The following is a 25084-nucleotide window of genomic DNA, read 5'->3' on the forward strand; positions in this document are numbered from 1 at the left end:
GTCTTGAATCCATCTGGAGTTAATTTTAGTGTAAGGTGTCAGGAAGGGGTCCAGTTTCTGCTTTGTGCACATGGCTAGCCAGTTTTCCCAACACCATTTATTAAACAGGGAAGCCTTTCCCCATTGCTTGTTTTTGTCAGGTTTGTCAAAGATCGGATGGTTGTAGATATGTTGTGTTGCCTCCGAGGCCTCTGTTCTGTTCCATTGGTCTATATCTCTGTTTTGGTACCAGTACTGTGCTGTTTTGATTACTGTAGCCTTGTAGTATAGTTTGAAGTCCAGTAGTGTCATTCCTCCTGCTTTGTTCTTTTTGCTTAGAATTGACTTGGCTATGCGGGCTCTCTTTTGGTTCCATATGAAGTTTAAGGTGTTTTTTTCCAGTTCTGTGAAGAAGGTCATTGGTAGCTTGATGGGGATAACGTTGAATCTGTAAATTACTTTGGGCAGTATGGCCATTTTCACGATATTGATTCTTCCTAGCCATGAACATGAAATGTTTCTCCATCTGCTTGTGTTCTCTCTTATTTCGTTGAGCAGTGGTTTGTAGTTCTCGTTGAAGAGGTCCTCTGTGTTCCTTGTTAGCTGTATTACGAGGCCGACAAACATATGAAAAAATGCTCATCATCGCTGGTCATTAGAGAAATGCAAATCAAAACCACATTGAGATACCATCTCATGCCAGTTAGAATGGCGATCATTAAAAAGTCTGGAGACAACAGATGCTGGAGAGGATGTGGAGAAATAGGAACACTTTTACACTGTTGATGGGAGTGTAAATTAGTTCAACCATTGTGGAAGACAGTGTGGCGATTCCTCAAGGACCTAGAAATGGAAATTCCATTTGACCCAGCAAACCCATTACTGGGTATATATCCAAAGGATTATAAATCGTTCTACTATAAGGACACATGCACATGAATGTTCATTGCAGCACAGTTTACAATAGCAAAGACCTGGAACCAACCCAAATGCCCATTGATGATAGACCGGACAGGGAAAAACAGGGAAAATGTGGTACATATACACCATGGAATATTATGCAGCCATCAAAAACGATGAGTTCGTGTCCTTTTTAGGGACATTGATGAACCTGGAAGCCATCGTTCTCAGCAAACTGACACAGGAGCAGAAAATCAAACACTGCATGTTCTCACTCATAGGCAGGTGTTGAACAACGAGAACACATGGACACGGGGAGGGAAGCACTACACACTGGGGTCTCTTGGAGGGAAGTAAGGGAGGGACAGCAGGTAGTGGGGAGTTGGGGGGGATGGCATGGGGAGAAATGCTAGATATAGGTGAAGGGGAGGAAGGCAGCAAACCACACTGCCATGTGTGTACCTATGCAACAATCTTGCATGTTCTTCACATGTACCCCAAAACCTAAATGCAATAATAAAAAAAAAAGGTTTTGTTTCCAAATCTGTAAAGTGGCAAAACACACTATAAAAGACAGAGTGTTTTGCACTCAGTAACACCGAAGAGTTTAAACAATATTTGCTTCTCAGAACTACATATTTTCATGAAAATGATTTATTTTTGGAAAAACTAGTACCGTTAATTGTAATTTTTACAGCTGATCAAAGCTATAAATTTTGAACAATTGTAAAGATTGAGGCAATATGTTGTTTTACAATAGTATCTTTCACCTAAATATTCTAAAAATATTCAATGAATTTTATGCATAAGAATTACCCCATCTACTTTTGAAATGCAACATTTATATAACCCATTTTTCCTGGCCTCTTTAAGTTCAGTCTTGTGTCTAGCCATAAATGTACCTGCTGTACAACAAATCTTGATTATCTGTGTTAAAATAGTTGAACTCTAGGACATGGACTTTAAAAAATAACTGATCTATCCAGCTAGACTACAGAGAATTTTGATATGTTTGAAACTTTATTTATTCATTATACTTTAAGTTCTGGGGTACATGTGCAGATAGTGCAGGTTTGTTACATAGGTATACACATGCCATGGCAGTGGTTTGCTGCATTCATTGCCCTGTCATCTACATTAGGTATTCTCCTATGCCTCGTCATCTACATTAGGTATGCTATCCGTCCCCAATTACCCCACTCCCTACTGTTTCTCCCCTATTCCCCCACCCCCAGGCCCCAGTGTGTGATGTTCCTCTGCTGAGAATGATGGTTGCCAGTTTCATCCATGTCCCTGCAAAGGACATAAACTCATCCTTTTTCATCCTGGATAGTATTCCATGGTGTATATGTGCCGCATTTTCTTTGTCCAGTCTATTGATGGGCATTTGGGTTGATTCCAAGTCTTTGCTATTGTAAGCAGTGCTGCAATGAACATACGTGTGCATGTGTCTTTGTAATAGACCGATTTATAATCTTTTGGGTGTATTTATAATCTTTTAAAATCTTCTTTCCAATGACAAGATTTTAAAAACTCTTTTGTATTTTTTTGAAATCTATAGATATTTCAAAATGTCTGAATATTTACAAATATGTGTATATTTCAGAATATCAAATAGTATTTCTATTTCTATATCCTTGAGGAATCACCACACTGTCTTCCACAATGGTTGAACTAATTTACCCTGACACCAACAGTGTACGAATGTTCGTATTTCTCCACATCCTCTCCAGCATCTGTTGTCTCTTGATTTTTTGATGATCGTCATTCTAACGCAGGCGTCCCCAAACTACAGCCCGCGGGCTGCATGCAGCCCCCTGAGGCCATTTATCTGGCCCCCCGCTGCACTTCAGGAAGGAGCACCTCTTTCACTGGTGGTCAGTGAGAGGAGCACAGTATGTGGAGACCCTCCAACGGTCTGAGGGACAGTGAACTGGCCCCCTGTGTAAAAAGTTTGGGGACGCCTGTTCTAACAGGTGTGAGGTGGTATCTCAAGGTGGTTTTGATATGCATTTCTCTAATGACCAGAGATGATGAGCTTTTTTTCATATGTTTGTTGGCTGCATAAATATCTTCTTTTGAAAAATGTCTGTTCATATCCTTTGCCCACTTTTTGATGGGGCTGTTTTTTTCTCGTAAATTTAAGTTCTCCGTAGATTGTGGTTATTAGCCCTTTGCCAGATGAGTAGATTGCAAATTTTTTTTCCCATTCTCTTGGTTACCAGTTTACTCTATTGATAATGTATAAAAACTAGAAGGATTCCCTTTGAAAACTGACACAAGACAAGAATACCCTCTCTCACCACTTTGATTCCACATAGTATTAGAAGTTCAACAAAGCTAGGTGAGAAAACTCTCTCTGTATAATTACATAAGTATCTCTATGTTCATTTAAGGGTAGAGTTTTCTAAGACTATAGCAAATGATTACATAACTATACAAAATGTTATTTGTTGAGAGAAAAAGTGGATAGCAAAACCAAGCATCTTTCAATAAAATTTATCATTTAAACAAGAATAATATTGAAACAGATGTATAGTTATACATCCCTTACAGAATTACTGTGAGTCTTTAAAGAATGAAAACATTGATATAAAGTTATCGGTGATTATAGTTATCATTGTTTTTACAGGGTCTCAGTTGAATATTGCCAACAAAACAAAAAAGAAACAGCATTTTATTAAGTATCTGTATGTGATATATATGTAGTATAATATAATTTTCTTTTTAAATTTATGATTGATATAACTACATATTTAGGGGATACAATATGATGTTTGATGTATGTATACATTATGTAATGATCAAATCAGGATAATTAGCATACCATTATCTTAAACATTTATCATTTCTTTCCAATGAGAAGATTTTAAAAATTCTTTTGTATTTTTTTAAAATCTACAGATACTTGAAAAAGTCTGAATATTTACAAATATCTGTATATTTCAGAATATCTCTATGTTAACATCATTGCTAACTAGTCATCCTACTATGCAATAGAAGATCAGAACTTATGCCTCCTATGAAGCTGGGGTGTTGTAACAATTGACAAACTGATTCCCATCTCCCCCTCTTCTCCCTGTTTTCAAATAATCACTATTCTTCTTTCTTCTTTCATGAGAATAAGGTCTTAGATTACATATATTAGTGAGATCGTGCAATATATGTCTGTGTCTGGCATATCTCATTTAACATAATATATTCCAGGTTTATTCATATTGCTCAAATGACAGGATATTTTTATGACTGAATAGTATTCTACTGTATATAAATGCCGTATTTTCTTTGTTCATTCATCAATTAATGGACATTTGAGTTGATTCCACATCTTGCATATTGTTAATAGTGCTGCAATAAACTACGAAATGTAGATATTTATTTTATCTAACCCTGTAATTAGAAGGACTGAGTCATCTTCCATTTCCCAATTTGCCAGATTTTCACATATATCACTTAATAATTGAATATTGAAACTGAGCCAAATTCAGAGTAGTTAAATTTTGTTGAGTGAATTCAGTGCCATCTGGACTTCTGGCTTTACTACCTTTTAATTGACCTAGTTCTTTCAGAAGTGTCCTAATACTTAATTTGTAAAATACTTACTCAAGCTTAAACTACAATAAGTAAGGCTACTTGATAGAATACTTAATTGCGATTTTGATTAAAAATGGAATAAATGAGATAAATCACAGATATTTATAAGCTGATTTCTTTTCTGTATCAAATAATTGCATGATATAGCAGCCTAATTTCTTAATATTGAATTTATAGTTTTTACTCCCTCCTTTTCCAGTCTTTATTGACTATTACTTCTGTATTACCTATTTGGGGGCCTTCTGATTGCAATATATTTGTTTTAGAAAAAGAATGATTACCCTAATCTTGATAGTCACCCCATCCCTATCTGAATTATTTATTTTCTATAAAATATTGTATTTAAATTATCATTAGAAGAATCATTATATAATTTATGTTTACACTGATGTAAAAACATTATTGTTTCGACAAAATGTAATCTTAATTACTTTTGGAGATCATCTTGACATTATCTTTTCTTCAAATTTTTAAAAAGTTGAATTCCCTCTGTTCTTTATGTGGAAACCTCGAAAATTAAAATATGTTGTCTAATTATGAGAATTAGATAATTGTGTTTTTGTAAGTGTAAAATAAGGCCTTAGCATCCCCCATTCATTTTGAACGTAATATGCCAACTTACTATAGATGCTAAGTTTTAAATGAATATTTCTCTCTTGTTGCTAAACTGAAACACAACTCTAAATGTCTGTACTTTCAAGATTATTTTATGATCATTGTTATGTTTTCTAACAAGCACATATAATAGTATTCACCAGACAGGAGCTAAACAAATATTTTCTATATTCTGTAAAATATTCAGATTTTATCTATCTATCTATCTATCTATACATATATAGCACTTAACTATTTAAAAGTCACTCTTATTTACAGGAACCCTGTAATTCTTTGACTCCTGCCAGTTTTCACATTTATGTTCTCAGCAACCCAAAACTAGTCTAACCTGTGTAGGGTGTGAGACTTTTAAAATGTGAGCGGAAACAAGTAAGCCATGGTGGCATGAATTGCTCGAGATATTTATGAGGGGATTTTTAAGGAAAGGTTAAACACTTTGGGAAAAGTTAGATCAAATATGAATAATCACATATAGTTGATAGGTGTCTAATATCCTGCAGTGTGAGTTCATACAAATCCAAAATTAACCTACTGAACAGTTCTTACTGGTTTTGCTAGTTTGGATTTTTATTATTTTAAATATTTGTTATTAACTAAAATTATTTTAATTATAGCTGGGTTTTGATTTGATAGTTTGTTATAGACATTATCTTTTTAAGTCACAGTGTGATATATTTAGAGTTATAGAGGTGTGTTTGACAACTTCTATTACAACTTTCATCACATATATGTATACACACACTTGTACAAACTCACAAATGTGCAACACGAAAGTGAACTCTAAGGTACACTCTCGTCTTTGGGCAATAATAGTGTGTCATTTGGTTCACTAATTGTAAAAAATATGTTACCTGGTGAGAGATACTGATAATTTAGGAGGCTGTGCATCTGTGGGGATTGGGAGTATGTGAATTATCTCTCTATTTTTCTCTCATTTTTGCTTTTAAAGTAAAACTGCTCAGAAAATTGTTAAGAAAAATACTTCTATCTGTATACAATTAGCACCATAACACTTTCAGCGCAGAAATATAGAGAACTGTAGACATCTAAATTGTATCTATAAATATTTGTAGAAAAAATGTTTTTCTATAACTATACATCTGTTTCAATATTATTCATGTTTAATTGATAAATTTTATTGAAAAATGCTTGGTTTTACTATCCACTTTTTCTCTCAACAAATAACATTTTGTATAGTTATGTAATTGTTTTCTATAGTCTTAGAAAACTCTACCCTTAAATGAACATAGAGATAGTTATGTAATTATACAGAGATAGTTTTCTCACCTAGCTTTGTTTTCTCAACAACTTCTTTAATATTTCTGTATATTCCAAAACTCTAGAAGAGTTTTAAATGTTGTATATTTTTTAAAATTTTTATTCCATACATTTTCAGCACATTGCATAAATTGGTTGAAAAGATTTTTAACTCAGATTTTCCACAGGAGCCTGCATTAAATGTTAAGAACACCCTTTTACTAATTAACATGGTTATTAGCCTTTTAGCAGTATTTTGCATCTAAAATAGCTATTAAATTTTTACCATCCATTATAAAATAATTTAAAAATAGTATATGATTATAGCAGCTTCTAGTTCCATGAAAATGAATTAGATGAATTTATCTCTATTTCTCCTCTTAAGTACAACAATAAAAAAAACCCTAAATATTATATATAAGACAAACCTTTGAGAACTTCAAAATATATAGAGAAAGCACCTCTAGCCAAAGCATCAGAAAAGAGGAAGGTTGGCAAAATAAAAAGTAATAATAATGATAATAACTATTTTTCTCCCATGAAGCACTATAATAAAAAATAAAATAAGGCTGGATGCGGTGGCTCATGCCTGTAAGCTTTGAGAGGCCAAGCACCTGAGCACTTTGGGAGGCCAAGCAGGGGCAGATCGCCTGGGGTTGGGAGTTCAAGACCAGTCTGACCAACATGGAGAAACCTCATCTCTACTAAAAAAGTAGCTGGGCATGGTGGTACATGCCTGTAATCCCAGGTACTGAGGAGGCTGAGGCAAGAGAATCTCTTGAACCCAAGAGGTGGAGGTTGCAGTGAGTGGAGATCATGCCATTGCACTCCAGCCTGGGCAACAAGAGTGAAACACCATCTCAAAAATTAAAATAAAATAAAATAAAAATTGTCCTTATTCCTATACAACCCAACCAAACCTGGGTGGGGATCCTAGCCTTGCACTGGCTGGGTTGTACTGACTGGCCCAACCCCCAGGTAGTAGTAGTGCCAACACAATTAAGTGGCACAGCATTTTTCCAGTGCTTAGAAAAAAAATAACAAAACTGTCACCCAGAATTCAGTATCTACCAAAAATATTCTTTAGGAATGAAATAGAATCCCAAATATTCTCAAATTGAAGAACACTCAGATAAATAAGGGAATTATGACATAACAGAAATTAAGAAAAAATGGAAAGATAAATATAAAACTTTTTTTGCTACAGTTTGCTAAAGTATTTTGACAGTTGAAGTGAAAATTATAGCCCTGTTTTTATGATTCAAAAGGAATTTACAGAAAATAATGAACAAAATTATAAATGGGAGATGTAAAATCAACTAAAGGAAGGTAAGGTATCTATGGGAACTCGTAAAATACTGACCCCAGTGGACTGTGATACATTATGTATATAAGTTGTAGTATATAAAGCCACCAATTAAAAAAATACAAACAGACATACTCAGCATTACTATTGATATGTAAAAGTGGAATTTTAAAACTATTGAAGGAACTCAGGAGGATGGGAAAAAAGAATAAAAAACAAAAGAAAAAAATTTACTTCAGTTTTCCAATGTTAATCGTTACTTTAAAAAGAGATGGTACAAATACACTAATTAAAATACAGACATTGGTGGGAGAGATTTAAAAAACAGCTCCTATGTAAGCTGTTCATGAAAAAAACCACTTCAAATATAATGATATAAGTTAGGTGGAAATAAAGGATGGAAAATGACATAATAGGCAAACATTAAATTGAGAAAAAGAAGTAGTGACTATATTAGTATAAGGTAAATCAGAATTTGGAGCAAATAAATCCACCAGAGACAGTTACTTACTATAATGATAATTAATACAACATGAACACATATTAGCCTTAAATGTGTATGTACCAAACAGCTGGACTACAAGATATGATAAACAAAATTTAATAGAATTGAAGGAAGAATTAAATAATCCGCAACTAAAGATGGATATTTCAACGCCTCTCTCATCAATTGCTGGAACAGCTTGATAGAAAGTCAGCAAGGATATAGAAGAACAAAACAATGTCAACAAATATGATCTAATCAATATATATGAAACCCTTTAACCCAATACACAGACATTTTCAGGGCTCCTGGCTCACATAAAATGGAGCATCTGATGAGTCCTAAGACAAACCTCAACAAATTATGACCCACAGAGCGTGTTCTATGACCGTAATTGAAGCATACAACAAAGCAATACCAGAATGACAAGGAAATTTCCAAGCACTTGGAAACCAAACCACACACTTTGAAGCATACTGTAGGTTAAAGCAAAGTCCCAAAACAAATTGAAAAAGACACAGAACTGACTGAAAACAAGAACACAAAGTATCAAAAATTGTAGAACATGATTTAAGCAATGCTGAGAGCGAAATGTATAGCACAAAAAAACTTATATCTAGAAAAGAAAAAAAATTTCAAATCAATAATATGCTTCCACCTCAAAGATATTTTAAAAAGAACAAAATAAACCCAAACAGATGAAGAAAACCTAAAGATAATGGCAAAAATCAATGTAATTTAAAAAATAGAAACAATAGATTAAATCAATGCAACAAAAACCTAGAGAAACCAGAAATAAACCTATCCATATATGGTCATCTAATTTTTGACAATGGTGCCAAGAACATACAATTGGGAAATAAACAGTGTTGAGAAAACTGGATATCCATAAGTGAAAGAATAAAATTGGATCTTTGTCTCATATGATATGCAAAAAATAATGCAAAGTAGTTTGAAGACTTAAGTGTAAGAATGGAAATCATAAAACTCCCAGAAGAAAACTTGGGAGAAAAAAGCTCCTTGTTTACAACCTTAATGGGAAAACACTAGTTTTCACCACTAAGTATAATGGCAGCTGTTGAATTTCATAAATGCTGGAACATCACATTAAATAGCTATAGGCATTAAAAAGCACCTTCAAAAGAATAAAATTAATCACAGTGCCTGATTTTCATATAATAACCAAAAGAGAGGAATTGAAGATTGTAGAAAGGACAATACCGCGTTGTCTAAACCTCCCTTCCTGCTACCAGGCGGAGCAGTGTGGAGAGAGAAACTGCCTGCTTGGGTAGGAGAAGGGAAGTGAGTGTGGGAATTTGCATTGCAACTTAGTGCTGGCCCTGCCACAGTGGAACGCAACACAGGGCAGAGCCCCCGTAGTCCTAGATTCTACTGTTGCCCATTGAAGGGCCGTTTTGACATCTCCGCACCAGAGAGGAATCTGCCACCCAAGCAGCAGAAACCTGAGTTCCAACCTGCTTCACCACTAGCTGATTACAGTGACCTCAAACCCGAGTCAGTTTCAGTGACAGGCAGGCTGTAGTGACCATGGTTTGGGGCAAGTCCCAGTACTGCACTGGTCTGGGAGGCTGAGGGCTTGGGGAGCAACCCAGCATCATGTAGGTTGTGGCAGCCATGACGGTGCCCGGGTCCCTCCTCCCCCACCTCCAGGCAGTGCAGCGTGGAGACAAAATCCCTGTGTTGGGGAGAGAAGAGGGAAGAGTACAAGGGACTTTGCCTAAGAGCAGGTACCAACCCTGCCACAGTAAAACAACAAAGGACAGAACCAAATGAGCTGGTTGGCACTTCTGGGTCCATCCTGGGCCAGAAGGGAATCCACCATCCTGGCAGAACAAACCGAAGTTCTGGCCCTCTTCTCTACTGGCTGCCTAAAGTAGCCTTCAGCCTTGAATACATGCCAGTGTCAGTCAGACAGACAGAAAGATAGGTAGGAGTATCATTCAATCGTAAAATTAAAAAATCCTGCCAGTTGTGACAACATGGATGAACATGGGGGATATTATGTTACATAAAATAAACGACAAAACAAAACAGAAATATTATTTAACATATATGTGGAATCTAAAAATGTCAAATACATAGAAACAGAGGATAGAGAAGGTGGTTGTCAGGGACTAGGAGGTGAGAAAATGAGTAATGTTGATCAAAGGGTACAAAATTTCTGTTACGATATATGGTGCCAATTTCTGTTATGGCATAACAAATCCGGTAGTTCTATTTTCCAGCATGTGTGGTGATTAAGTGTGTTAAAAAATGATTGGAAACAAAGCAAGGATATAAACTCTTGAGTGTTACTATGTAATAAATGTAACATGGGATAATTTTTCATTTATTTATGTGTGAAATAATGCCGGAAGTTCTATCCAGACCAATAATGAAAACAAAGTAAATAAAATGCTACAGATTAAAGAAAAAGAGCTTGTACCTATCTTAGTTGCTGTCAATCTGTAAATAAGTTAATGGCATTAGATTTGGTGTATGACCCCTGGATTTAAACTCTTGCTAGGTAGACAACCTCAGAGAAATTATTTCTAAAAAATTACTCTCATTTATCAAAAGGTGATTAAAAAAATCACACACCTCAGTACAATAGTTTAAAATTCATAGGTTGATCACTTAGAAACAAGTCTAATTACATTATCATTTCAATTTCAGTGATCAGGTAAAAGTTACCTGCCAGAAATTTTTAATTATCACTAGTATTAAAGTTGTTTTTTGCCTGTCAAACTTATAAACTTACTGACTGCTGATCAATAAAAAATTACAAAATAAAGTTTGTAGGAGAAAACTAGTCAGATATATTTATTTATCCCATAGAAGATGAAACTGAATTTATATAAATCAATGTGCTTCCCCTGCCTTATGGCTGGCACAGATAAGAGAAGTTAAAAATCTTCTTATAGCTGAAATATCTGGATTGCTCTTCTCAAAGTGTATTAACTGTGAGATGCTTGGAGTACCACAACTATACATTTCACTGCCCTAGCAGGAAGTGGTACCATTTTTCTAAACTTCCAAACATGTATTTTAGATATCAGTGGGAGTAGGTTTTTTCATACGATTAGTGTTTCTCGGTTTATAGCAAATAGTTAACTTCTCATTTGCCCTAATCACGTGAACACTCAAAGAGGATGATTGAGAAGTGTATTTCTCTACTGAGCTTGATTTTCTGCCAACTTTAGCCAGGGCGTGTACTAACAAGGCGGAAACCTTATTCTTTCTCATACTTAGTGGCTATTTCATTTTAGCTCACATGAGAATATTTATTCATTTGATGATTCTGAATGTATTTAATGAGTGAGTACTATGGGCCATTCATTTGAGTCTTAAAAATACAGTGATTATAAGAAGGAATAGTTTACATCTATGCGAAACATGAATCAAATAGTGACACTAATTAAAGTTCACAGAAGGAAAAGAAAAATGTGTCACAAGTGCATATAACAAGAGGACCTGAATTATTTGGAGACAGGTATGGTAGAGAAGAAAAAGACAGCAGTTTCCATGTATTATTAGTGTCTTTGAAGTTCATATGAAGTAGGTAATATTTAACAAATTTATATTATATAAATCCCAAATAGAAGATGGTGAGACCATGTGCTTGTTAGCTGACGTTTCAATTTCTAATCTATATAAGAGAGTGATATCCAGAGAAAAATTAAATTACTATTTGATATTTTATAAAGTATTTGTGTGTAAATTTGTATCCTAACAGTCAGGCCTGATTCCAACTGAATGGTTATAATTTGGGGAATGAATAATTTAAACCTTGTAAACTTAAGTTCATACATTTTTCTGAAATTCTTTTTTGTCATAAAGTACCATATTCAGTTTCTCTATCTGATGTATATATATGAAAGACATAAAATTAAGAGCATGCTGAAATCAGTTATTTGTACCTTAAAACCTATGACCTGCAGCAACATGTTTTTATTTGCCTGAACTAGGTGGGAAAAAAATCATATAACATCTTAAAAGGAATTTCTTTAAGACTTTTAAAGACATATTTTAGGAAAAACATAAATTCTACTGAATTATTCAAAACTAATATTTATTATGGAAAATTTTCATTAAAAGGTAGGCAATTTGTATTTATTGTCATTAAAAATGCAGTTATTCTTTAAAACATCCTTTAGCTTGCCTTTTTACGTCATGTAACTTGAAGCAGTACAAGAAGTTGTAATTTATTGTAACCTCAGTTATATAAGTGGTTAGTTACCTTCACTTAATCCATGGTTTAAAAAAGTTTGATCCAATGTTTGAAGTAGATGTTGTATCATCATAAAGAAATCTCAGTTGAAATACTACTTAAATGATTGAGGAAATTGTTTTTGCTTAACAGATATTCATTTCACATTTATCTTTCTTTATGAGCATTTAACTTAATAGTCTATACCTGGACCAACAGTGCTTATGTGCAGATTCTTTGAATTTCTACTTCTTAATTCCACCAAAGTCTCATTACCTTAGCCTATAATATTTTTAAAAATTAACATCCTGGCATGATAAACCCACTTCACAAAGTTACATATGCCAAAAATTAGTAAGAAGTAATCCATTTTATTAGTAGTACTATAGTTAAGTTTATCAATTTTACTCCAGAATGTCTCAAGTATTAGTTTTATTACAACTATGATTATAAATGAGGTGTGTTTACAGCACTGAGGTTATGAACTTGCAAAAATTCAGAAAACTTTACATTTTGTGAATCAAATTGGTGAGGATGGGATTTGAAACATCAGCTGTTTGACTCCTAAATCAATTTCCTTTTAAAAACTAAAATTGATAGCATGGGGAGAAATGCCAGATGTAGGTGAAGGGGAGGAAGGCAGCAAATCACACTGCCATGTGTGTACCTATGCAACAATCTTGCATGTTCTTCATATGCACCCCAAAACCTAAAACGTAATTTAAAAAAAACCAAAAACTAAAATTGCCTATCTAAAATAATAAAATGTATGCATGAATGCAAATGTTTTTTATATGTTCGTGAAGATAATGAATTACTTCTCTAAGTATGAATGCTAAAATAAAAGCATTCAACATATTGCTTTTTTCAGAAAGAAACAGACTATTATATTTTAGCTCAGTTAATGTCTATGCCTCTTGGCTTGCCTACACTGATCAATAGTTACCTAATCTGCATAATTATATGACTGTAATTATGATAAGCTGTTATAATATTTGTAATAGATATTAAACTATGCTGTCAAACTTTAGAAAGCAAAGTTTAAGCAAAATTCTTGCACATTTTCCTTTCTTCAAATGAGATTATTAGCTGCATATTTGTTTATTTTTACATAAAACTTTTTCTACAAGTGTTCAAAAAAGTGATTTAATTTAAACAAGCATAATACATTTCTATATTATATATATCTGAATCTGTGTTGTATTTCTCTTAAAATTTGCAAAAAACCCTATTAAACTATGAAAGTTAAAAGTTATTTAGGCCGGGTGCGGTGGCTCAAGCCTGTAGTCCCAGCACTTTGGGAGGCCGAGGCGGGTGGATCACGAGGTCGAGAGATCGAGACCAACCTGGTCAACATGGTGAAACCCCGTCTCTACTAAAAATACAAAAAATTAGCTGGGCACGGTGGTGCGTGCCTATAATCCCAGCTACGCAGGAGGCTGAGGCAGGAGAATTGCCTGAACCCGGGAGGCGGAGGTTGCGGTGAGCCGAGATCGCGCCATTGCACTCCAGCCTGGGTAACAAGAGCGAAACTCCGTCTCAAAAAAAAAAAAAAAAAAGTTATTTAAAACTACGTAACATAAAATTATTTTCAGTAATTTCAAAGCCCTAAAATATTAACATATTTTAAGAATTTGAAGTGTGCATAATTAGCCATCAATGAAACCATCCCTTAACAACTTTTTGATAGCCCTATCTTCATCTTTTTGTTTTAATGGTAGTCAAGAAGTTACAGCGACCGTTAATTATTGTTGTTCTACTCAGATGGCAGTTGTTTTTAATGCAGTCAAGCTAATTGTGTCCTGTAGTCTACTATGAGTTTGGCAGCTTTTTCAAAATCAAACAGTTATTAATCAGTGTTTCTCAGAAATCCTACATGTAAACTTTTTATGGAAGTCATATTGTGGGTGGGCTTTTATATCCAGTATTTTATTTGCATAGATTCCTTCTGCAAATGTCTAGCGTCATCCAAAAAAAATTTTTCCTAAGCTTAAAAAAAAATTTAAACTCGACTACTATTAAATTTCTTAAAAGTTTGATGTATCAAGGAGCAAATAAGAGAGTGGATTTTTTAACTTGCTGATCGCTGAGCATTTAGCTGTTTTTCAAACACTGGCTTCAGTGCTATAGTCATCCAGGCCATTTGAAACATTTTCCTTTACCAACTAAATAAAAAGCAGCGTCATTTGTGAGATGTAGAAGCTATATGGTACGAATGTTTTTGTTTTTGTTTTTGTTTTTGTTTTGAGACGGAGTTTCGCTCTTGTTACCCAGGCTGGAGTGCAATGGCGCGATCTCGGCTCACCGCAACCTCCGCCTCCCGGGTTCAGGCAATTCTCCTGCCTCAGCCTCCTGCGTAGCTGGGATTATAGGCACGCACCACCATGCCCAGCTAATTTTTTGTATTTTTAGTAGAGACGGGGTTTCACCATGTTGACCAGGTTGGTCTCGATCTCTCGACCTCGTGATCCACCCGCCTCGGCCTCCCAAAGTGCTGGGATTACAGGCTTGAGCCACCGCGCCCGGCCTTGTTTTTGTTTTTTAAGATTCTCACTCTGCTGCCCAGGCTGGGGTACAGTGGCAGAATTTTGGCTCACTGCAACCTCTGCCTCTCAGGTCAAGCAATCCTCCTGCCTCAGCCACCTGAGTAGCTGAGATTACAGGCACACACCACCACACCTGGGTATTTTTTAGTTTTTAGTTCTTATTTTATTTTATTTTTTTAATGGTAGAGATGGCTTTTCACCACATAGGCCAGGCTGGTCTTGAACTCCTGACCTCACGTGATCTGTGTGCCTTGGCTTATCAAAGTGCTGAGATTACAGGCATGAGCCACTGTGCCCAGCAAGTAAGAATGTTTTTAAAAGTCAATTTTATATGTAACAGTTACCTAATAAAACTTATTGGGAGCTGATGTTGATATTAATGTCATTTCTTATGATCTGTATGATTTTACAGATGTAATTAGGTTGTTATCGATAGTAAAGTATGGAAAGTTAATTTATGACTTTTGTTTTGAAATGTCCCCAGTGGACATGAATGCTTAGGTAATTATTTTAAGATTCTGTTTTGTCTGAAAATTTTAATGATGATTGATAAAATTACTAGCCAACAAATGTAGTAATGTGAAAAGTAATGTAATAATAGCACTTAGGACTTTAGACAACTTTAGTGGAAATTAGCAGTTAAAGGTAAGTCTTTTCACCTACTGCATCACCTGTTTTTGTCAGAATATTTCAGTTTTCTTTTTCTTTCATATTTAATCCAAAATTTCTAATACGAACAATGGCAGATTCTGTGTTTGAGGGAAACCAAATATAGATATGTACTTTTAAATAAATCATGGCAGTTTATATCTTTTAAATATACTGAATACATTTGTCTGTTTATATATATTTAAATGCTAATAAGAAAGGTTAATGGCGATGTGGCAATTATGTTACCAGTGATTACTGAAATTTGATGATGTCATTCTTATTTCCCAACCTTTTTATGAGCTCAGTAGGGATAAAATTATAATAAATATTGTAGAAAAATAAACATTGTGTGGACATACATAATAGATGCTTGCACATCAGAATTTTTAACAGGCAAACATACCACTTTAATAAATAAAGGCTCCTTAGAGTATGCTCCCCCAAAATATTTTCAAAGTGATGTTCTGGTTAAACTGATTATAGCCCATATGTGTGCTCTACAAAATAGTGGTGCCTTGAAAGGGACTGAGTTACATTAAATTCTAATGATTGTGCCTATTTAATTAAAAGACTTTGAAACGTTATGATGGGGAAAATAGTTATGTTCTGTGAAGGTTCCAAGTAGAAAACAACACTTAGTTAGATACAACAGTGTTCTTATTTAAAATAAAAAAGCATCTGGGTGAAATCCTGAGATGCCTTTAGGTAAAATGTTCTCATTATGATAATCACACCCAACAGCATGTTTTTAATTCAGCACTTCATTGCTTTGTTTTTCCAACGTTTAATGAATGCATGATGTAGTTGTAACTGAGGTGAACCTTATCTTCAGGAAACAAGGATAAAAACAAAAAAACAAAAAAAAACCTTGTACCCCTCAGGTTCCAATTTATATATAGACATTAGCTCCTTATTACCTTCCTAAGATTTCCCAGAGTCAAAAACTTCACATCAGTAATGTTATACTAGGTACTAGAAAATAAGCAAACCAAATAATCCCATAATCTTTGCTGGGGTGCCATAGTATGATCAGTTCACTGCCACCTCCACCTTCTGGGTTCAAATGATTCTTCCACCTCAGCCTCCCATAATCTTGATGACTTTACATGATGAAATTAATTTTCAGTTCATTCACTTGTTCATCCTGTTAAGCTTTAGGGATATATGTGGACCATAGCAATTCTGGTTACAGTTGCTAAGCAGCGTCCCGGGCTGATGTACCAGGCTATACACACATGCTCACGCTTCATTGGCCAAGGTAAGCCACATGGCCATAGTGACACCAAGCAATTTATATTTTTTACTTCACATATTGCCCAACTGTTGTCTCTGCAGAGTTACCCTCACTGGCCATGTAATATAAAATATTGCCACACATCATACAGTCATATTTCTTATCAAAGTAGGCTGTATGTGTATATTCAGTATATATCCGTATTTAAAACTTTTTTAAATTTAATTTTATGTATTTCTTTTATTTATTCCTAAACATTTCTCCAAAAGGAAAAGGCTGTTTGCAGATGGACAATATGGGTCTCATCAGTAGATGAATCCCTTATCGTTCATTGAGCCTAGAACATTGCAAGCATTTCTTGGAGAAAAGTATAAACAAATACGGCACATGTTCATTAAGCATTTAATCAACTGTTTGTTTGATTATTTTACAAATATTACTTAACACACTTTGAAGTATTAAGCCTAGTAAAGAGTGTTCTTCCCTGCAGATGATATTTGAGAATTTTATCAGACCACTTGTCAGAAAAAAAATCAGACCCAGTTTACTATAGTTCTTTTCTAATTTATTATCAGGTTGATTTTGTCTCGCTGTAAATGTATAAATTCTTTTTAAGAAATGTATAAAACATTTATAGCCATATCTTTCATTTCTCTAACTTGGCCAAATTCAACTATAAAATCACTTTGCATCTTGAGAAATTGCAGTAGCTGAATTTGGTTTTCCAAATATGCTGTAAACCGTAATTATTTTTTTTAAAAAAACTGGTTTCTCTTTTGATGATGTTTTTAAAGTTCTTCTGCCGCTCCATAATATCCCTGAGGTTTTTTACATTCCCACTCTAAAGTGAATAAAGAAAGGAAATCATTCGGGTAGAGAAGGAAATCATTAGGGTGATGAATATGAATCATTCTTTTATTCAATCAATATACCTTACAAAATGAAAAAAAATACCTTAGTTATTCTGTTATTGTTTAGTAACTCTACATTCCTATTCTAGGCATAACGAAGTCATTTTATGAATACATATTTAATCTCAGAAGCTGTTCACTTTAAGTGGCTTATTTTTCCTCTACATGACTTGGTTTTAGAGTATTCACTCCAGTTAAATAAATTTTAAATATTGCTTCTCCTACTCATAGCACACAAGATAGTACTACAAGCAAGAGTCTTTGTAATGTACTGACCCCAGCTAAACTATCAAGTGAACTTTTAAAATGAAAACATTTAGATAGATATGCATTTATGAATAAAAATAAATTTGCTTTTCAGGGAGTTTGGCCGCTGGAAAGTAAATAACCTTGCAGTTGAGAGAAGAAATTTCCTTGGCTCTCCTCTGCCTCTTGCCCCTGAATTCTTCCGCAACATAAGACTTTTGGGACGACGACCTACCCTTCAACAAATCACAGAAAACCTTATCAAGAAATATGGGACACATTTCTTGCTATCTGCTACTCTGGGAGGTACGGCTCTTTGAACATGTTTGTGCCTGTGTGTGCTTGTGCATAGAAGTGTATAAATCACAGAAAAGTGTGAATTATCCAGATAGCTACAGTTTGAATAGTTATAAAACTCATTCATTCATTTAACTTGTTCATTTTTTAGCCTTTGAGGATGTCTTGTCTTTCTTTAACCTGCAAGCCCAGTCTTTCAGCAAGTCATGTCAGTTTTTTTACACCAGAGTATACCCCAAATCAAACTCTTTCCTCACCTCTTCTCCAGCATCTCTAGACTAAGACCTAATCATTTTTTTTTCCCTGTAATACTTCTATGGTACCTCCTCCACACAGATCTTTTAAAAAACTTGAGTCAGTTAATATTCACTGTTTTAACTGAAACCGAGAACTGGCCACTTAAAGTCTAAGCATCTTGCTATGGTTTTCAGGCCTTTTATCAATGATCTAATGAATGCTGGCTTTAAACTCAGACCTCTTCTCAGCTCTCACTTCCTCATGCTCTGTTTTTCAGTCACAATGATCTTCACATTTCTCTACCCAAATATTACTTTCTCAGAGAGGTCTTTTCCTGACCATCCTTTCATCAATAGTGCCCAGTGAACCCCATTTTCTCTACTTCTTCATGATCATATTTTGCATTTATCATAGTATTTATTATTGTGAAATTATTTGGTGACTGATTTATTAACCATATTTCTTGCATATTTTCTTAAAAACAAGGACCTTAGCTGTGTTGGTCACCACTTTAACCCCAATTGCAGTTGATAGACAGCAGGTTCTCATTAACTATTGTTTAAATGAATAAATAAGTAAAACTATAGTTTCTTAGGAGACTGAGGTCCATCCAGTTCAGTAGATGTATGTAAACATGTATAATATAAACAGAGGACAATTGAGTTAGAATTCAGGAAGAATTCTGAATGAAAGCAAATCTAGAGAGCCAACTGAGTCCAGTTCACAAATAAAGATTCAGAACTGATGAGAATCAGTACCCAAGTAACAGTAGATAAAGAAGGCATGAACAGGTTGAAAAAGGAGCAGATGCCTGAGCACATTTAGGAAATTAACTCTGGCATGGAGTCTCAAGACATTAAAGGTGAAAAATACAGGTGGCTAAGGCAGAAATGAAAGACTGGCTATAAATATACACTATTTCTCATTACCTTCTTCCACAAATGAATGTGATAAAATAAGAAGATAAAGAGGTCAGCCACATTCTTGTTGAATTCTGATTTTCACTTCTCCCTTTTTAGCCACCTGTGAGACTTTAAAATCTATTAAGTAATTTATCTGAATTTTAGTTTTTTTAATAGAAAAGGGGAGAAAAAAACCTATATGATGGAACAGGGGAAGGTTAGAATAAATGTTTAAAAAAATGTGCGTAGCACAGTGTGTGGTATAATTTAAATATGTGATGCATTGGAGCTATTTTTGTTGTAGTAGTGTAAATAGTCAAAAATTTATGAAATACTTCAATAATTGTGAAGGTCGATTCCGTGAAAGCTGTGTCTGTTTAGCTTAATAATGTCAATTATTTTTAATGCCATAAAATCAGAAAGATAAAATTCAAATTATTTCTGTAACTCCTCATCTAAAAAAGTTCAGTGATTTTGAAACACATACTTCATTATTATATAAGGGATTCAAACCAATTGTATGTGTTTCAAAAGATAAAATATATTTTTCAAGATAAGAAAGGAAGGAAAAGACAGAGAAAAGAGAAGAGATCAAAAAGCACCAATGGTTCCCATGAATATTCTTGTTCCTTAGTGTCAAAATTATGGTGACTTTTTAATTTAATTATTTTACTATTTTGGTATTATGGATGCCACCTTTTGGCCTTAAGATTCATTTTTGTTTTGTATAGGTTTGTTTTTTTTTTTTTTTTTTTTAAATCGTGTTTCAGAATTTATGAGATTAATCACTTGAGGTTAATTATACCTATGATGGCAGTGTGCTCTCTCAGAATGATTTTACTTCAGTTATTTAAAAGTTTTGTTCAAGTATTGCCTTAAAGGGGGAAAGAGATGGAGTTAACATCCTTACTCACTTTCTAATCTCTCAATATTCCTTGGATTTAGTTTTAATAGTTTTTTTCTACTGGAATTGTTTTTCTTCTCAAAATGTTACTTCACTTTCCTGCAGGAATTTTTGTTAAGTAATGTTAATAATTCAGTTAAGATGCATGAAACTATTTAAGTAGCTTAAGGATATAAACGATCTGCAGTTAAAATGTATACCAGGAATGATTTCTGGCAACTTTGAAATTATTGCTACTGTACTTAAACTAAAATCTTTGTAGTGGCTGAGTTTATCATTTTATTTTCACTTGTTCTACCTGATTGAACACAAAATTATATTCCTCCATTAAAAAAAAAATCGAGGTTTGTGGCATTTAACTTGAACTAATCCCTCCACTTCTTTCTCTTAATTAAGACCAAGGAAAAACTGTAACACTATGGTGTAATGTATATAAGCAAATCTTTTAAACAAAAAGGCAGTCATACTATAACTAGATGCTTCCTCAGTACCTAAATTTTCAACTAAATTTAAATGTTTTTCAAAACAAGTTGACTATAAAATACTATCAGTATTACAGTCATAAAAAGGAAATAAATGAAAAATGGCTTTTTCCCCCAAGAGTTACTTAGTATATTATATTATTGATGTAGACATAAAACTTTGGGTACCATACTTGAAGCCTTTAATGGGATATTTTATGACAGATAAAGCCAGTGATTAAATTATCTTTTTATCTATAGAGAAAAATAAATTATAAGAAACCTTCTTCAACATATATTATTTTTCCCATTTATTTCATTTTATAGCCACCAGACTGTTTATCAATATAGTAATTCAGCTTGCTTCTATTTTGGATAATGATATCCAAATTCCATCACTGTTAGAATGTCTAAAATAAGCTACTCAATTTAAAGAATCAATCTTGAAAAAGATTGTACTTCTGAGATATATTGATTTCTAGCTATGGAATATATTTAATGACTGTTTTTATAATATATTTTATTATAATTCAATATATGACAAATACTAAAATAGAAGTGTATCTGTGTATTGAATACAAAATACAAAATATGAGTGCATATAACAAAAAAAGATGACTTTAAAATTGGTGAGTTTTTATTAGGGAGAAAAAGATAGTCAGCTTAAAAGCATCAAAACTGTGTTCTGGATCAATTTTAAAAGATAAAGAACTAAGGAATGTACAGACCAAAACATTCATTAACATTTTTATGAAATGTTAAAAGAAAATATTTTTAACAATTTTAAATGTGCCCTTATCCTCATCTTCTGAATTATATAGACTTATCCACTCAGTCATAGCAGCCAGGAATGTTTTGGGTCCCTCCATTAGTACTCTTGCCTCTTTCAACTCTAAGTGAGAGAAGAGCAGAACCAAGTGTGTGTTCTCCTGACAAGCACACCCACAAGAGAAAGACGAGTAAGAGGTGGAGTTTCTCATGGGCAGCCTTTTTCCTACGCTATGCCTTTCTGCTAATTCACTGCAGTTCTGTGGGCCTTCGAACACATGGTAACGATGAAGATTGTTTGCAGAAAATAGTCTCTTGTAGAAGAATGCAAGAAAAAAGTTCTCTTTTTCAAATGTGTGTGTGTGTGTGTGTGTCTTTTAAAGAAATGGAAGTCAGAAGTTAGTAAGATAGAATAGGAAATATTAATTAAATTTTTTTCTGGTTACTTGTATTTCATAGGTATAAGAACTCTAAATATGCTCATTTAATTTCAGAAATAATTCTCACTTTTCACTATGTGAATTATGTTCTGTATAAAGTATTCACAGACAGTTTTTAATTCTTTGCCATATGCCTCCTTCTTTCAAAATTGATTAACTGCTGTTGTTCTCATTTTCACTTGGTCTCTTAGGAAGTAGAAATTTCTTTCACTTTAGTTTATAACATAATAAAGTTAATTCAGCAGATACACACACATATAAATAATGTATTTCTTAAAGAAATATGAATAATCACTTGAAGTGCATAGAATTAGTTTCTGTCTTAGAATATATATTCTGTTTTAAAGGAAAGGAAAATAAATATTTTTGAATATTCCTATCTTAGGAAATAATCAAAATAAATGTCATTGAAGGAGAAAAAGGACTGGTATACTGTTATTTATTAAAATTAGTCTCAAGATTATTAATATTACTTAAGACTATATTGGTTTCTCTCGTTCTCTATATATATCTCTCAGATTTCACTGGTAAATAAAGTAAAATATCTGATGTTAAAGCAATCATGTTAATCATTTTTTGTTTACAAGGCAATTATCTACTGTTGTGGTTTAAACATCATTTATATAAATAATAATAGGAATAAACATGAGCAAAATGTAATTCAACTTTCTATGTCAGTTGGTATTAGTAAAGGTTTTCCTGGCAAGCAAGGTAAAAGATAAATGCTAAGTTGTAGAATATTGGACATTTAATTATATATTTTTCTGGTTCTTTTATATAGCACATTGATAAGTCAGATAAATCACCTGTCTACTTTTTTGACAAATATATACTGAGTTATTTATGACAGTTCAGAACACCCAAGATCTTCCTTAAATGAACACTTAGGTCACTGATAGAGACAGACATTTAACTTGGTAATAAGTGTTATTATGGTTTAGAACCTCATTACTTGAGTGTGGTTCATGAACCAAAAGCATCAGCATCACTTTGAAGCTTGTTAGAAATGCAGAATCTCAGATTCCATCCCAGGTTAAAGAATTAGAATGTACTTTTTAGCAGGGTCTCCAGGTGATTTATATGCACATTAAGTTTGAACAGCACTGTTTAAAGTCTATATAAATTTAAAGTATAATAAACTGTTCTGAGAAGTAATCTTAAAAAAAAAAATAATAGCAGGAGTTTTTAACTATACATACCAAAAATGTTTTTAAAAAATACTCATTATATCATTGTAAATAGCTCCAAAATTAGAAGTAACTTAATTGTGTTTCACTCAGGGTAGATTCTTTGCCACGTAACCTCAGAGCTATTTGTTTCTGGTTCCTTTATCTTCATGTTACTGTACAACTATCGAGAGTATTATGCTACCTTCACATTTGCTTAGAAAATTTGTAGTCTTTTCTTGGGGGTAACTGTTAATAATTATAAGGTCAGTTGCTTCTGTTTGGGATGCTTTGCAAAACATGCTATGTTTCTTTGTCAAAGTGATGTAAGGTTAGCTCTTTCCTTCTCATATCTTGCAGATACCAATTGGTGTTAAGACAACATGTCTATTTCTTAACTATCCTAATATATTTGGTTCTGCTTCTTACCAAAAGCCTATTTCTCTAACATATTTTTTCTTCTGATGTATATTTATTTCTAAAACACTGTCTTTTTTTCCCCACAATACAGTATTAGTAGATTAGTAGATAGATATCATCAGGCTGTGTACCTTTAACATGTGGAGCTTAAGGAGGATGATTATCAACCCTGAGAACAACATATAACTGCAAACTCAATATAATTTCAAAAGGGCAACAGTAACAAAAAATATTGCAAGGCTTTAGCACAAGTGATAATGTGGCTTCTCTTTGCCAAAAATTTGACAACATTTTTGAGAAAAAAAGCTACATCAAAAGTAAAACCTACAAACAATTAAATTTAAACAATGTTTTCAATGTTTGCTTCTATGAGAAGGATTTTGACTCAAATAGCATTTTTTTAAATAACTACAAATCACTCCAAGGCAAAACAGGTATCCACAATAAGATATTCAAATGTAAGGAAGTAGAATAAACAGGAAGGCATCTGTCATAATTGCACATAATTTTTTTTCTGGCTGGAATGTAAACATTTTAGAACCACAGACTAACTCAAGGGCAGTAGCAATCACAAAATAAAATAATAAAATAAAATACATCCCACTGATAAAAATCAGCTTCACAGTAGTGAAAAAAAGACTCCAAATTTTAGTTGATCATATAATAATTGTTGTTTCTGGCCAATATTTTATGTTGGTTTCTGTGGGTACCTTGATATTCAGATCGCTATGTGTCTTGAGAATCAAGAAGGCCTCTTTTGCAATATGCCTTCCTCCTGACAGGGGTAAAAAGCAAAAGTAGAAAGCAAGAGGTAACTTTGTGATGCCTCTCCAAACTTGTATTATATCATACATCTGGCTCACTTATATTTTACTGATCAAAGTATTCTCCTTCTAATATCAGAATAAAGAGAATGCATCATGAATGCATCTCTACAGTGGACCATGAATCTATGTATACATGTTTGTATTTATGATGGTGTTGTAAATAATTGCAAGGAATGGCACAATCTACCACATTGTCATTATTGATTTACCCGTAGGATTCTTTTTATCGTTGTATCCATTATTTTTAGTTTGTTTCTACCCTCAATAACTATGTATATGAGAATGCAAATTGAGAAAATCCAAGTGGGAAGTAAATAGTATGGAAGTTCTTTAATCTCTATTTCTTATAAACTCTACATAGATGATTTGAAGATCAGAGTTGAAATATACATAATTTTAAGGGCCACGTCTCATGAAAAATGTCAAATTCTATGAGCCAACCATGGTAGGACATTAAAATGGTGATTTTTGTTTGTTTGTTTTATCATCCCCTATTTCTCATTTTCTATGAAAGCATCCTTCAATATGTGCTTTTAATGACCATAAACCACCACAAAATTTTAGTTGCACAAGACACAGCTGCATGATTTCTATGTGAAATAATCATATCTTTTTATATCCACAGTCATTAATCCTTTCACTGCCTCACAGACTCAGAATGTTGAATCATTTTAAAAATCACAGTTAGACTTCAAAAAATGTGTGAATGTCCTTTGGAACCCATGTCAT

The 25084-nt window shown here is 33.5% G+C and overlaps 1 protein-coding gene across 4 annotated transcripts in view; it reads left to right on the forward strand.

Annotated features, from left to right (window-relative positions):
- Positions 1-25084, forward strand: part of BRINP3 (BMP/retinoic acid inducible neural specific 3) — a 375313-nt gene that overhangs the window by 166356 nt on the left and 183873 nt on the right. For all 4 annotated transcript variants that reach the window (XM_074390113.1, XM_003938158.4, XM_010348756.3 and 1 more), the window contains one exon: positions 18049-18239. In XM_074390113.1, coding sequence (XP_074246214.1) covers positions 18049-18239 — 191 coding nt within the window. The remainder of the gene's footprint in view (positions 1-18048; positions 18240-25084) is intronic.

The sequence above is a fragment of the Saimiri boliviensis genome, chromosome 19 (assembly GCF_048565385.1).
Source record: "Saimiri boliviensis isolate mSaiBol1 chromosome 19, mSaiBol1.pri, whole genome shotgun sequence".
Lineage (NCBI taxonomy): Eukaryota > Metazoa > Chordata > Mammalia > Primates > Cebidae > Saimiri > Saimiri boliviensis.